The sequence below is a fragment of the Mixophyes fleayi genome, chromosome 1 (genome assembly GCF_038048845.1).
Source record: "Mixophyes fleayi isolate aMixFle1 chromosome 1, aMixFle1.hap1, whole genome shotgun sequence".
In the NCBI taxonomy this organism is placed as follows: domain Eukaryota; kingdom Metazoa; phylum Chordata; class Amphibia; order Anura; family Limnodynastidae; genus Mixophyes; species Mixophyes fleayi.
In genome coordinates, this window is record NC_134402.1 from 355,902,311 (window position 1) to 355,917,751 (window position 15,441).

The following is a 15,441-nucleotide window of genomic DNA, read 5'->3' on the forward strand; positions in this document are numbered from 1 at the left end:
CTCCCCGCACTGTTTGCGCTCTCATTTTTCTGGCCAGTGAGATCCAAGTTCCCCCCTCCGCCTCAGCCTCCATCTCCCTGTAATGGCCGCTCACTGATCAGGGCACAGTGCTCTATGCCTGAGGCAGCGCGGACCTGTCAGGAGAAATCAGTGTCAGCCTCGTCAGGCCGCAGCTGTCACTGCCTCTAACTAAAGAAATCTTCCAGCGTAACTGAAATGGACGGAGCGGTGCTCCGTTTAGTCCTATGGGTGTAGGTGCTGCTTACAGCACTTACCCCATCCTAAGTAAAAATAAACAATAATAAGAATAGATAAAAGAAAATCTATTTTAACTAACAGCAAGTACTGCAGAGCAGTACTGAGAACAGCCCAACTCCTTGGGCACTTAAATAACACTGAGGAGCTTCAGGGGTTGCAGAGGGGAGGAGCTTCTGTCAACAGTTACATTAACAGTTTAACTGCCAACTCCATGTGCCCTCATACAACCCCATGGTAGCAGTGTCCCCCAGATTGGATGAAAGAGAAATTGCTTATCCACATAATAACTACCTTTTCAGAATGATATAAAACCTGCTAACACAAGCACAAAGGAACATAAAATTGCACTATACAATCAGCAGCAGTGGTCAGGGTTGACACATACAGAACAGTGGGAGAGGGTTCAGATAACAACCAGTCTATAGAAATCAATGAGATGATATCAACAATGTGGGAGCATTTGTTGTGAGATGATGTATCCAAATAGAACAAACTTTACAGATCTTACTGTTTGCAGTTGAAGGGCAACATGAACAAAAGATCACTATAAAATGGAAAACACCACCTTTCCAAAAATCTTTGGTAATTGATTGTCTGTTTAAAATGTAAAGAGGTGGGGATCACGGGGGCAGGTGAGGTTGACTTCTAGCCCAATCAAAGATAAATACCCTGGAAGAAACCACCATGAGCAGCACATTCAGATTAAACAACTGCAACTACCAAGTAAAGTTTGAGAATCTGTCAGTGGGGGAATTTTGATGGGACAAGGCGTTATAATATTACTGTAAGTTTGCGGGTTTTATTATTCAAGTAAGTGGAATGTTTCCCCATGATTGCCAGATACCAAATTTTGATGTACAAATCACTTTATGGAGGGAGGGGGATCAAGTTTTTTTCAGTATCAAGCTACTAAGCATCTAGTAGAATTGAGAATTTGAGTACCCAGTTTAACAGAGGTATTATCCAAGACCTCATTTGGCCAATGCTAACATTGAGTGATTTTTTTTCCTTAAGTTAACAGAGAAACTCAGCCAAGACACTAGTGATGGGTAGTTCACGAATGATTAGTTCAAATGAACTAATCTTCAAAGTGAACTAAATCATTTAGTTCACAGCTCTGGCAAAGATTAGTTCACCAGGAACTAAAACAAGTGGGAGGAGTTAGATATAAAGCCGAGCAGCTCCAGCAGCCTCACTCACTGTCTTATTCACACTGGCTCTTTTGTTTCTATTCAGCTCTCTCATTTAATACTCATGAGTCAGTACCTCTATACTACCAAAGGTGGCACTGCTGTGCTCAGACATTGTGTGAGACTCTAGAGCTGATCACTGACTATGAGTCATTCTCCTGGCTCAGGAGTTCAATAGTTCATCTAGTTCATTTCACTCTCCGAATCATTTCACTCTCCGAATCATTTCAATCATTAAGATCATTTAGCTCATGAGTCACAGGAAACATTCCCTTCCCTGTCAGCTCAAGACACAGTGCACTTCTGAGTGCTGCATGCCATATACTGTAGTTCTGTTTACTCCACCATATATACAGGGGAGATGTATTAAACCTTCAAGAGAGATAAAGTGGAAACGTTACCCATAGCAACCAATCATTTTCTGCCATTTTATAGACTCTGCTAGATAAATGACAGAAGCTGATTAGTCATAATTGCCAACATGATGCTGGTTACATCTGGGAGTTCCTGGAGCGGGGTATGGGCATAGGGGGCGGGACTTCATGAATTGCGCCATTTTGGCCCCGCTCCCAGTGACGTGTACTCCCATCTGCCCCATTGTTAATCATGGCACTGGCGTGCATTCAGTGACATTAATGGTTGAAATTAGAAAATAAGATTAGGTCAAAGTTAAGTTGTTTTTTTTATCCAATTACTGTATTTTCAAAAAAAAAAAATGACACTTTACAATAATAATGAAAATGTAATTAACTTTGCAGAGCTCAACGTGTCGCTACTAGTTTTTGTATGAGTGACTGCCCTTTTTAAAATATTAAAAATGATCTTACATATTAAACTTATCTGATAATTTTAACAGGACTATAACTCATCTAATGAGGTAGTAGATATGCCTACAGTATGTGCAATAGACTAGATCTATATCTCCAATCACTTCTCTTAGCAGTGTTCCAGAGCCAGTGATCTAACTGAGCTAACTGAGCTAAATGAACTAAATGAACTACTGAGTCAAATGAGTGAAATGAAATAATCTTTTGAACTAATCTTTTGTGTGAACTAGATCAGAATGAACTAATGTTCAAAATGAACTAGATTTCCCATCACTACAAGACACCAGACGTGTATGTATGGCACAGTTTAACTGTTTATATACGGAAGATATTCAGTCATACATACCCACATACGCAGAAGCAGACACACTGTATACCAGATTAGCATATTGCATTACCTACTGAGGTCCTCATCACTTTGAATGTCACCAAATACATCTTTATCGCTCTGTAAAAATAAAAGAATTGAATGACGTGCAATATGTAAAAACAATGCTTTAACACTTATAACACAAAGAGTATAAAAGTCAATTAAACTATTTTGCGTTTCAATAGAGGAGATATGAGGTAAGCACTCATAAAATTCTGCAGGCACAGGGATCTTGATCCACAGGCGGAAACACATTTAGTTCAGTCATTAATGCAGCAAAATTGTTCATGTCTGAATGTTAAGAACCTCTAGAATAACTTCAAGCCTTACATGTAGCAATATTTTCAGGGACCATTTCTATAGTTCTATATAACTGCAAATGTGTTGTAAAGTGTCCAAACACGCTTATTAAAATTCTCAATGCATAACAGTTTGTTGATGTGATTTAGTAAATCTGAATAATGGAACTTTCTTATTCACACCTAATTAAAATAAGAAAACTAAGTGTGAAAAAGAGAAAAAGTTACAAAAATACAAACACACTTTATATATACACATACATACATACATACATACACACACTCCTAAACTAGAGGTGCACAGGCTCGGTTCCTCGAGAACCAAGCACACCCGAACTTCGGTGATCCGAGTACCGAGGCGGCTCGGTACTTTTGCGCACCCTCTTAATTGAAAATGAAGCAAAACGTCATCGGTTCTTGTGAGTTTTGGATTCTATAAGCACTGCACTCCACGACGATCCAGCGCCATTTCCCAGAGGGGCAGAGAAGGGGTAGCACGGTTCTTGCCAGTCTCTAGTGCAGTTGGGCAGCATCATAGGTAAAAAAAAGAAAGAGGAGGGGTAGCAGTGTTCTTCAAAGTCTCCAGTGACATTCAGGAGAGATTCATTGCTAATGGTCATTGCCGAAATAGAAATACTAGGGCTGGCAGTCTTGGTCTTCTAAATCTGCAGTCACATTGTACGGTGTTATCTAGCTAACACTAACAGGACAGCTCCATTGCTAATTGTCATTGCTGAAATAAAAAATAATAGGGCTGGCAGTGTTATTCTTAATCTGCAGTCACATTGTACTGTGTTATAAAAATGAATTCACAGTATTACACAGAAGAACAGGAGCACCAAGCAGCTGCTGGCACCAGTCATGATGATAGCAATTCCTCTACGTCATCTGCTAAAGCCTATGTCAAAGTGCAGTGTGTTTTTAAGTCAGGGAAACAAAAATGTAAAAAAAAACAAAAAACCAAACACCTTTTTACCTTGGAAAAGAAAAAAAGACCTGTAATCCAGGCAAAGTTATCTGCAGAAAAAAAATAAAATTGCCATCATGCCATTCTACACACGCACTGGCAAGGAAAGAATGAGGCCTTCGCCTTATTCTACGAGTGCTAGCTCTGCAACGGTCACTGAGGCATTTTCTTGTAAGGTCAGTCATGAAGAAGCAAGACCTTGTCATTCTGGCTCAAAAAGTGGTGCCCAAATACTTTTATGTGTAAAAGTCGAGCTGGAAGAAAACAGTAAGGCATTAGAGGAAAATGTATGGTCAAATTCAGAAAAGACATAAATCCCTGAGGAGAGTCTATCCACGAGTGCTATGTGTAAGCCTGACCTTTCTGATAGTGTACCCATAAAGAAGGCCCCTTTCAGCATTTCTGCACATGTGCATAGCCGGCGATACACAAATTGAGGATGCCACTTTGGAATTGCAACAGGATGAGGGGGATATATTTGTATAGCTGATGAAGGCGCTAATGAGGATGCTGATGAGGATGATGTTGTTTGTGCTCTGCACCAGTGGAAGCAGTTCTTGCACATGATAAGAAGAAGGCCATTGTCATGCTGGGCACACAACCAAAAAATCCACCTCTTCTGTGTGGAATTATTTTTACCCAAATCCTGACAACAGTTGTCTAGTCATTTGTAGCGTTTGTAAAGCCACAGTCATTAGAGGTAGGGACCATAACCATCTAGGAACCTCATCCATGTTACGCCATTTGAAGCGAGTTCATGGCAAGCTGTTGGGAAAATCGAAAACTTATGCTAAAAAAATAACAAGCAGCAGTCTTGTCATCAGCTAGGTCCCTTCTCTCAGGTAGAGCCCGACACCTGCAATCTACACCCACAACAGTCTTCATCAACATCCTCAGTAGCACACGGAGTTAGTCCTGCATCCAAGTTGCTAAGGCTAGATGACTCCTCCACTAGCCTGGATTCCTCAGAAAAATTATTAAGTGTTGGTCCCACTGCTGCTGCTGGAGGTGTATCTTCATCCCAGAAGCAGACCAAGAAGAATACTAGTAGTTTACAACAATTGACTGTTAAACAATCATTTGCAAGAGGAAGTAAGTATGAAAGCTGTCATCCAGTTGCAAAGCAGATCACACACGCCATGGCGACTATGCTAGTATTAGATCTGCGTCCGATATCCACTATTAATGCAGCTGGTTTTAGACAGATACTTGAGGTCTTGTGTCCCCGTTACTAAATTCCATCACGACAGCATTTTACTAGAAAAGCTATTCCTCATCTCTACCAGAAGGTTTGTAAAAATTTAATTATTGGGCTACAAGATGCCATTCTACCCACTGTACACCTAACCACAGATATGTGGACAAGCAGAACTGGGCAAACTAAAGATTATATGACTGTGACAGCCCACTGGGTTGGTGATTCGCATTCACCAGCATGTACCCATATAATTCACATTTTTCAGAGGCAGGCTACTCTGTGTACCATGGGCTTCACTAAGAGGCATACAGCTGACAATCTGTTACAAAAACTAAGGGATGTCATTGCAACATGGCTTATCCCGCTTGGACTCTCCCCAGGATATGTCATTTCTGATAACGCCACCAATATTGTGAGAGCATTACAGCTGGGTGAATTCCATCACATTCCCTGTTTTGTTCACACAATAAACTTGGTGGTGCAGAGCTTTTTAAAAAATGACAGGGACGTGCAGGAAATACTGTCTGTGGGCCGTAAAATATTTGGACACTTCCGGCATTCGGCAACAGCATGTAGGAGATTGCAACAGGTATAAGAGCAATTTAATTTGCCCTGCCACTAACTGAAGCAAGAGGTGGTAACAAGGTGAAAATCCACCCTGTATATGCTTCTGAGGATGGAGGAACAGCGAAAAGCCATGCACGCTTACTCCACAAGCCATGATATTGGGCAAGGAGGGGGATGTATTTTACTCAAGAGCAGTGGAGAATACTTTCCGTGCTGTGCAAGGTGCTAAAGCCATTCGAAGTAGTCACCTGTTAAGTAAGTTCAGACACTGCTAGCTTGAGTCAAGTGATTCTCTTAATTAGACTTCTGGAAAAGCAGCTTGAGAAACTAAAGGAGCAGATGAAACAAAGCAATTACGCCAAGTATGTCAAACTTGTAGATCAAGTACTTTATTTGCTTCGCCAGGATCCAAAAGTTATCAAATCTTGAAATCGGATCACTACAGGAGCTTCTGGTGAGCAAGATGACAGCTCAAGTGTTATGTAAAAGGACAGCGTCTCCTCCTTCATTTTCTCAATCAACTGCTAGGAAAAAACTTAGCTTTCCCAAGAGACCCAGGGATGATGCAGATGACTCAGCACAACATTTTGACATCTGATCTAGTGTAAAAGAATTGACCAAAAAAGTGACACCTCTGCCGTAACTCCACCTGATCCTACTATCAACATCCAAAAGGATGGTGGAGAATTATTTTAACGACAGCTTAGAAATGGACACATCAGACAGTTACTTTACATACTGGGAGGAAAAAAGGGAATTTGGAGATTCATGTACCAACTCTCTTTGCACTGCTTAAGCTGCCCACCCTCCAGTGTGTACTCAGAAAAAGCTTTCAGCACAGCCGGGAACCTTGTCAGCGATCGTCATAGGTGGCTACTTCATCAAGATGTGGAAAAGATGATGTTCATAAATATGAACTTCAAGTTCCATGAGGAAAGCCTTTCTCACCAATAACATCAAAATGCTAAGACTTCTGTAATAGTGGATTCCAGCGGTGATGAATTAATAATGTGTGAGGATGATGTACAAACTGATGAGGATGAGGAGGCTGAGGATGACAACATCTTGCCACAGTAGCAGCACTGTTACTTTAGGTGCCTTAAGCCCATTGTTAGCTTGTTTTGTGGGGGACCAAACAAACCAAGCACATCAGCCTCAAAAGTGGCACTCCTTGTGGCTGAAGTGCTTGGTTTGTTAAAGTGTGCATGTCATTTTTAAGATCCAACATAAGGGTGGGTGGGAGGACACAAGGACAATTCAAACTTGCACTATTTTTCCTTTCGGCTACCGCTGTGTGCCAATGTTACCTACATGTGCTATATACTGTTGTGTCCTTCGCAAAAATCAACCCATTGATGATGCAGATGACTCAGCACAACATTTTGACATCTGGTCTTGTCTAATGTAAAAGAATTGACCAAAATTAGTGGCATCTCTGCTTTAACTCCACCTGATCCTACTATCACTATTAACATCCAAAGAATGGTGGAGAATTATTTGGAATTCTTTTGAACAGTATAAAAGACAACAGTTTTATTAACAAAGAACAACGTTGCTTGCAGAAGTAATATAAGCATGGATGTCTAAATAGATGTGTATATGTATTACCTTCCACTTTGCTGCTGTTTCATCAGTATTGCACAAAGTGTTTGTAATCTGCACTTTACGTCAAAGGTAGCTAACTATATTATAATTTTTTGGGAATTGGGGCTGATTCGAAGCTCAGTGATTAACTTGATTTTCGCTGTGAATTTCAATGGCTCTTTTTAGTGCATTGTCTAGCACCCTGGTTTGGTCTCGGTCTGATAAAAGCACGCAGCCTGGCGGTGGGGAAGGGTCAGCGCTCGTCGACATCTGTAGAATTACCACCGTTTTCCAAGGAACGGGTGGAGCGATCAAATGAACCATAAATGATTTCATGATTCATTCTCAGTTTCACTGTACCGACTATGTGCTCAGGGTGACGGCGATCTTCTCGTCTTCATCTTCCAAATCTTAGTCTGCAGGGGTCAGTGACACACCCATTTATTTTCTCAGGTCTCTTAGCTGTTCTTTAAACTGGACATATTTATCGTCCTGCCTCAGGGCCTCCTCTGTAATATTCTTCTGAAGCGAAGTGTATCTCTCGTGTACAAGGTCTCTTAAATCCGGGATCTCATTCGGTGGGTCACGTTTTAACTTAAATATGGCCTCCTCAACTGCGTCTATATATTTGTTTAAATCTCTGTTCAATGAAGCGTATTCTAACATGAAAGATTCCATGCTGCCCACATGTTCCGTGTCACAGTCTGTCTGAAGCAGATCTAATGCCACTCCAGTTGTAATATCCATTCCTGTGTCTACATAAGTTTGGCAGTTCTTCAGGGATGAGAGGGAGGTATCCACAGAAAAGAAGGAGATTAAAGATGCAGCACCAGAAGACATAGTTTAAAAATGTAAAGTTCATTGACAGCACTGTTGGACTTAAGGCTGCTAAGCTATTGGTAGCTTGTTCTGTGGGGGCCCAAACAAACCAAGCACTTCAGCCACAAAAGTGGCACTGCTTGTCGCTGGAGTGCTTGCTTTGTTAAACTGTACATGTCCTTTTCAACATCTTACATAAGGGTGGGTGGGAGGACAATGCCATCTTGCACCACTTTTCTGCCACTGCTTTGTGGCAATGTTTCCTAGATGTGCTATGAACTGCTGTGTTTGTGCCATTGCTCTGTCGCTTAGCATCCAGCCAAGTCGCTGCAGTCTTTGTTTGAAAGTGTATGAAAATAATATTGTGATCTGTGAGGTGGTCAAAATTTACTGCAAAGGACTTGAAATTAATGTTATTGAGGTTAATAATAATGTAGGGAAAAAAAAGAGCAAAATGATGTGATTTTAGGAAAAAACAGGGATCTAAAACCAAAACCAAAACCAAAACACGCAAGGGCAGTTTTGCCAAAACCCGAAGTTAATCCTGATCCAAAACCAGAACAGGGGGGGTCAGTGAACATCACTAATATACACACACATACATACACTAATACATATTTGACACTTTCTTGAATGGAACTTTAATAAATGAAATACTGCATATGCTTCTAAACAACAGATTCTCATATTCAAACAGCGCCCGGGACCCAGCATCCTCCTCTCTCCCGCAGCGCGCCTGACATTTAATGACAAGCTGCGGGAGAGAGGAGGATGCCGTGCGGATTGGTAAGTTTTTTGTTTTTTTTCCCCCCTCTGGCTGGTCGCAGCAGAGGGGGCAGTGTGAGAGAGGGCAGAGGGGCAGTGTGAGAGGGCAGCTTGAGAGGGGAGAGGGGGCAGCGTGAGAGGGGAGAGGAGGCAGCGTGACTGGATGCAGAGGGGGCAGCGTGACTGGATGCAGAGGGGGCAGCGTGACTGGATGCAGAGGGGGCAGCGTGACTGGATGCAGAGGGGGCAGCGTGTGTGGAGATGAAGGAGGTCACAGTGTGAGTTAGCTGTCAATTATTCTTTGACAGAAATATAATTGAAAAAAATATATAAAAATATTATTTTTCCTTGGATTTATGTGTATTATTTTTGCATACAACTAAATAAGTATTTCTGTCCTGACCTAAATACTATTACGTTTTTTTGACCCAACTACTTATAAAACGGGACTGCTCCAATTATTTTGGAGGGGTGCTTTGAAAAAATTATGGAGACTCTAAGGGGCGTATTCAATTGTTTGCTGTGACCACCGAAAAATATTACCGTTTATACGATAATATTGCGCGTAATTACCGTTCATACGGTAATTACTCGCTCAATTTCAGCTCGCAGCTCCCTGAGCAGCGAGCTGAAATTGAGTGAGTAATTACCGTATAAACGGTAATAGTTTTAACGCGCTCGTTTTTCGGCGGTCACGGCAAACAATTGAATATGCCCCTAAGGGTGCCGCGAACTGCAAAAGTTTGGGAACCACTGGTGTTAGATATGGCTCTACTGCCATCTACAAGTAATGCCAAAACCTACATTATACGTGATGTATAACGTTTTGCGTTTTGTCTTTTTATATATTCATGAGGTATGAATGAGACAGAGCTATTGTGACAAAAACATATGTTCTTTGTGAATTTGTCAGAATCCAATTTCTACTATCCTTGTAAATCACAATTTTCATGACTGGAAAGATTAATATGCTACACTTACAGCTGCTTGTGGTAGTGTGGTTGGGCACAGCCATTTGTCAAGAAGAAGATCCCGAGTCTTGTTCATGCTCAAGTTGTTCACTTCACATATTTGCTTTGTAACTGTGTGTATGTCTAAAGGGAGGAAAAATTAATATTCATTCTAACATTTCCAAACAAAATAATGACTAAAAAAGAAAGGAAAAAAAACTTTCTAAGAGCATCAGGTGTAATGCAGGTGAAAGTAACAACTATTTGCATAATAAAACAAAATATTAAAACATAGTTAATTCAGACAATGAATATAGAAAGCAATTAATCGCCCTGCATAAAAATTGTATTTGTATTCTGAATTTAAATGCAAAAAAGGTGTAATTTTAACAAACACAAAGCACTGATAGAAGTGATAGTGTTCCACAAGCAAGATTAACGAGCTAGTTTTTGAAAAGCAATATTATTGGTAGCGATGCAGGCTGACTGTCTCTGTTGAACACAGATTAGCTGTTCAAAAGAGGGCATGCAACCAGAATTGCTAGCGTTTTTATACCAACTTCAGTGACTTTCAAGTGCAGCCACAATGCTTTGTGGTTTGAGCAGGTCTCTTGACTTGTGGACTGTATTTATTTTTTTCCTTTATGTGCAAAAAAAAAGAAAAAGAAAAAACAACCAACCTTTTTTGGGACCTAGATCCTCAATTTTAGTGTAATTATTTGATATATATGAGTTAATATATGAGTATATTTGGATGCTCTAATATATTTGTCTCACAATTTCTGCATAGATATTTTTGTTTTATTCAGGTGCAGTAAAGGTATATTATTGCTATGCACTCAGAGGGAGGGTAGGGGACAGCATGAGGAGAGAGAGTATAAGGGGGAGCTGCATTGTATGTTGGTCATCAAATGGGGAAAGGCACTGTATACTGGTAAATTCAGCACTACATTGTATACTGAGGCTATATAGCAGAGGACTCTGTAGACTGCATAAACTGTCCTAATATGTAAATAAGCTGTGTAAAATTTATACTACAGTTGGTGTGTTGAAGAGAGGGTATAACATACTAAAGAGAAATATGTTCCCAAAATTTAACTTCAATTGTCAGTCTAAAAAACACAATCAAGCTTGACAATGGGCCCAAAACACCTAAAAATAATTATATACTCCAGCAAGTATAGGAGCAATGGAGCCCCATTTAAGTACAAGTTTAAGTACAGGCAACTACAAAAATGATTTGTTCTCTCAAGAAGCATTTGGAAAACTGGGGTGTGGTTTACACCAAACATCAACATAGCAAACGACTGATCGTAGCCTAAGAACGTGCTGTGTCCTTTCATGCAAGTCCGGGAATGACAAATGTATCCAAATGTTTAAATAAAGACAGAGATGAAAGATAAAAGGTGTGCAAAACAACATCCATTGACTGTTTAGAACAAATTCAGAATCAGTCACATCTCAAAGACCATGTTTGGCCACTGAGGAATGGGGAAAGACCACAAACATAATTTGTCAAGGAGTTCCACCCTCCAATGGAAGACTGCACCTCACAATAAGAAAAAAATTGGTACTTTTGTATTTACGTTAAATAATTTTCTCTGAATCGAATGGGGTCTAAAGTGCTACGGCAGGTGCTTAGACACTTTAAATTTACTGGCAAAAGGGAGGATAAGCTCAGATCAGATTCCCTAGGCATTTTTCCCAAGCTGGCTCCTCTGATTGCAGCATTGGAGCTCGAAGACCCCTGTTCATATTTTACAGATCGGAAAAGGTCTGCACCCAAACTCCCCCAGTTAGAGGACAGTTTGCAGAGGAAGTTAGATACCTGTTAGTCACCTGGGAAAAAGCAGACAGCTGCAGAAGCTCCTCAATGCAGAGATTTCAGCTGAACCCCCCGACGGCCAATGCTGTGCATAAATCATCAGCCCCTGACTGGCCACTAGCCAACTGGAAAAGGTAAAACCACTGCTGTCCCCTTCCCATGCTCAGCTCATGACGTACTCCCCTTATCATACATGAGATAAAATGAAGGTAGATAGAGAAGACACATACAGTGTACGATGACCAGCTGACTGTGGATAGTAAAAAAGTCACAAACAGGCCCTACACTGCACTAGGAAAGAGGGAGAGCTGCCGACTGGTACTGTGTCTTCCTTTTTGACAGGCCTGACTCTAAGATGGAAGCCGTGACAAGGAGAAGGTGCTGGATAAGGACATCACACTTTCCAGAGCCCAGCACCAAGATGGTCGAGGTCCACATAGACACTCCTCCCCCCCAAACACCATTCTGTGCCCAATGTGCGGCTGCCTTGATTGGAAGCACCCACATGACCCCTCCAAATGGCTCCCCACTGCATGAGGGGCTGCTGGAGATGCAGGGATGCCAGTCATCATCTGCGTTGGGAGTGACCAGGCCTCCACATGGAGGCGTTTTCATGCTGGGAACTGGTGTGGCTGAAAGATACCTACTCTAATTGTACTCTAATAGAAAAAAGAAAACAGAAGTGGGTGTCATTGGTAGCCACAGAAAGAGCACCCAGCTCCGGCAAGCACTACAAGAGACTGAATTTCTCAGGCAGCCAATAGGGGTATAGTGGTGGAAGAGTTTTTCTGGCAAATTTGAAGTGCCCAAACTCCATCCTCAGCACTCTATGCCCCAGTGTATCAGAAATCACACTGAGTGAATAAGATGCATTCCATATGTATTTTTATTATTTTGCAGTTCAGTTAAAAACAAAGCACTATCTCATAACGAAGGTTTAAGAGTCAAAGAGACTCAAACATCCAAATTATCATGGTGAGGAGAACTGGTCCTCAAGAACAGTCAGCAAAGACTGCTGTCAGATTCAACTTCAGAAAAAAAATGCTCTAAGACAGTATCACAAAATACTTGATAAGATCATATCCCCAAGGATACAGACACCAAGAAGAATGACCATGCTACCATCACTATCATGTAAACTCTTGGCACACTTAAGAGTCCACAAACTGAAAATTAAGACAACTCACAACAGAATAAAGGAACCTGTAATGTTAGGAGGAAATGAGAAATATAAATGTTGCTATACATCTAAAAAGTTCCATAGCAGAGAGCACAAAAAATAGAATCCATTTTGGATTTGAAACCATAGACTAATTAGTTTATAGATCCAAAATTTATGGTAAGCTACACAGAAATAATCCAAACATGGCAACAGAAACAAGATCATTTGTAAAAAGGGATATCTCTTGTATGGTGCTGCAAGAAACATGGAAAATGTATTGCAAAATGGAGACATCAGCTCTTGGATACAGGTATCTTGAATATGACAAGTTAATAGACTTTGTAGCTTTACAAAATGCAGTACTACTAAATAGAAAGCAATATACAGTTACGTCACAGCTCTGTAAGCACGAATTGCTATGCAGTAGAACTGAACTGTATATGGCAAGTTCCTATGACATAATTTCTATTAATCTGGCAACCTTAATGTAACAGCTTGGTTTTCATGTCTGTCTTCATTGAACTTACAGTTCTGGGCCTGACAATCCTCAGGCTGCATAGCAGAAGTCTACAACTCGGAGATTACACAGCAGAAGGCAACGTGATAAAGTAATCAAAACTAAACTTTAAACTAAAGCACAATACTATATTTGCAAATGTGCACGTTTGAACATAATAGAATAAAAAGAAAAATTCCTTCATTGAAATGTCTAATGCAAAAATATGTGCTGCCACTCTGTTTAACTTTTCAGGATAAGTCTTGCTACATGGATCCAATATAATGGATAAAAAAAAAAAAGTTGTGGCACATAAATATATATAATTTTCTAGAATAAATATGCCAATGGCTTTCCTCGATAGCAATATTTTTTATGGACATTTATTCATTTGAGTGCCACAACTGTGACTTGTTTGAAAGGTAACATCCATTTAAAATAGATTTTATAACACAAACAACGCTTTATCATTTCTACAAACCTGGATAATCTCTGCCTGTTGGAACTTGTATTCTTTGCTTCACACTACTATGCTCATAGAGTGACACAATTAGTGTAGCTGGTTTACCAATCTGTTTCAATAATTCAGGAGTATTTAATTTGTGCGTTATCAGCACATTTTCTGTGGCCGATCGCTGGTATTGCACACTTAGCTTCTTTATTAATACTTCAGATCTTTCATGAGCATCTTCCTTAAAAGAAAAACAAAAATATCATTATGTTGTAAAAAAAGTAAAATGCTGTTCATCAGTAGCGACTTGGTCCTTTTAAGCCCATTTTTTGCCAATTTGCTCTAAAATGACAAACAATCTCCACAAAATCAGACTAGGATCAATTAATTACATGTCAGTTAGGACTGATTGCAATTCTGGTTGACTCAAGAAGACAGCTATGTCTGTCTGTCCGTATATCAACATTAGATAAACGCAAGAGATTCTGCACCCCTAGTCAAATTGCATATTTCAATAAATCTCGGAAGAGACATTTGTTCATGGAAAAGATAATCAAAACATAAAACATCTGGAGTATAAACATTAAACAAAATTACAGATTCTACAGGCACGCTATTCGAAGATGCAGCTACTCTTCCGCAAACATTTATACCCAAAAATGCTAAAATAACAAAATAACACAAGCAAGAGAGAGAGAATAAGGATCTAGCGCTTTCTTTAAACATCAAGGAACAAATAGTCTCGTAAAAAAAAAAAAAAAAAGTATTCTCTAAAACAAGAAAAAAAAAAAAAAAAAAAAACCCAAACAAAAATGAGTTAGTGAGGGGATTATGCGCCGAACCATCAAGATTCAAAAGAGCCCGTTTCTCCTGAAATTTCCTTGACATCGGCATACTTTCTTTCCATATTCTTCACCTACATGAGTTGCTTGGAGAAATGTGGACAAAACCGGATAAGAGCGGAGTGGATAGGAAAAAATGAATCTCCGCCAAAAGAGGATGTCTCTGTAGTTGTTTAAGACCACAAACATTTCTACTGTTAAACCATAGCAACTCAGCATTTTCGTTGAGTGCTGTGTATAATTGAATGATTCAAGAACCAATATGTACAAAACAAACCATCATATTTTGTGGGATTCCAAGTGCTTTATGCAGCTTTAAAGATTCATTCTAAAAAAAATTCATGTATAGAAACTACCTTATTTACCTTTGGTGATATGTTCTTTTTCCACTTTTCAGCCAAATGAAGACAAAATCTTAGTGCATGAATTTTATCATGTCCTAGAAGAAACGCACATTAATTTTAGATTGTGGGCAAAATTTGTAATTGAGACACATGCGTAACAAACAATTACCAAAAGCTAAATTACCTGTTGGAAGCTCTTGCGCAATCCTATGAGCAATGGCTGCTGCCCACTCTGGGTTACTGATAGACTTAAGGTATGACTGAATAGAGAGCACAGTTTTAGCAGTTTCTTTGTTAATGAGAGATGAACATTCATTAGTTTTCAGTTTCAGCACTTTGGGTCTCAAACTTTTCTCAAAAACATGCTTCACTGCTGTCATATATAATGTGTCCAGCGAAACCTAAAAATGGAAAATAATTGTTAAAGCAGACCTGTCACATACATACAGGTACACATTAACTTATATTTACCGCATATTACAACAAAATACTTCCTTCTAAATGTATATTTGTACATGTCTGCATAA

At 39.9% G+C, this 15,441-nt stretch overlaps 1 protein-coding gene across 2 annotated transcripts in view; it reads right to left on the reverse strand.

The window, feature by feature from the left end:
* Positions 1 to 15,441, reverse strand: part of KNTC1 (kinetochore associated 1) — a 197,179-nt gene that overhangs the window by 40,273 nt on the left and 141,465 nt on the right. For both annotated transcript variants that reach the window (XM_075177790.1, XM_075177780.1), the window contains exons 48-52: positions 15,099 to 15,315; positions 14,936 to 15,009; positions 13,759 to 13,969; positions 9,826 to 9,938; positions 2,674 to 2,723 (exon numbers count right to left, since the gene is read on the reverse strand). In XM_075177790.1, coding sequence (XP_075033891.1) covers positions 2,674 to 2,723; positions 9,826 to 9,938; positions 13,759 to 13,969; positions 14,936 to 15,009; positions 15,099 to 15,315 — 665 coding nt within the window. The remainder of the gene's footprint in view (positions 1 to 2,673; positions 2,724 to 9,825; positions 9,939 to 13,758; positions 13,970 to 14,935; positions 15,010 to 15,098; positions 15,316 to 15,441) is intronic.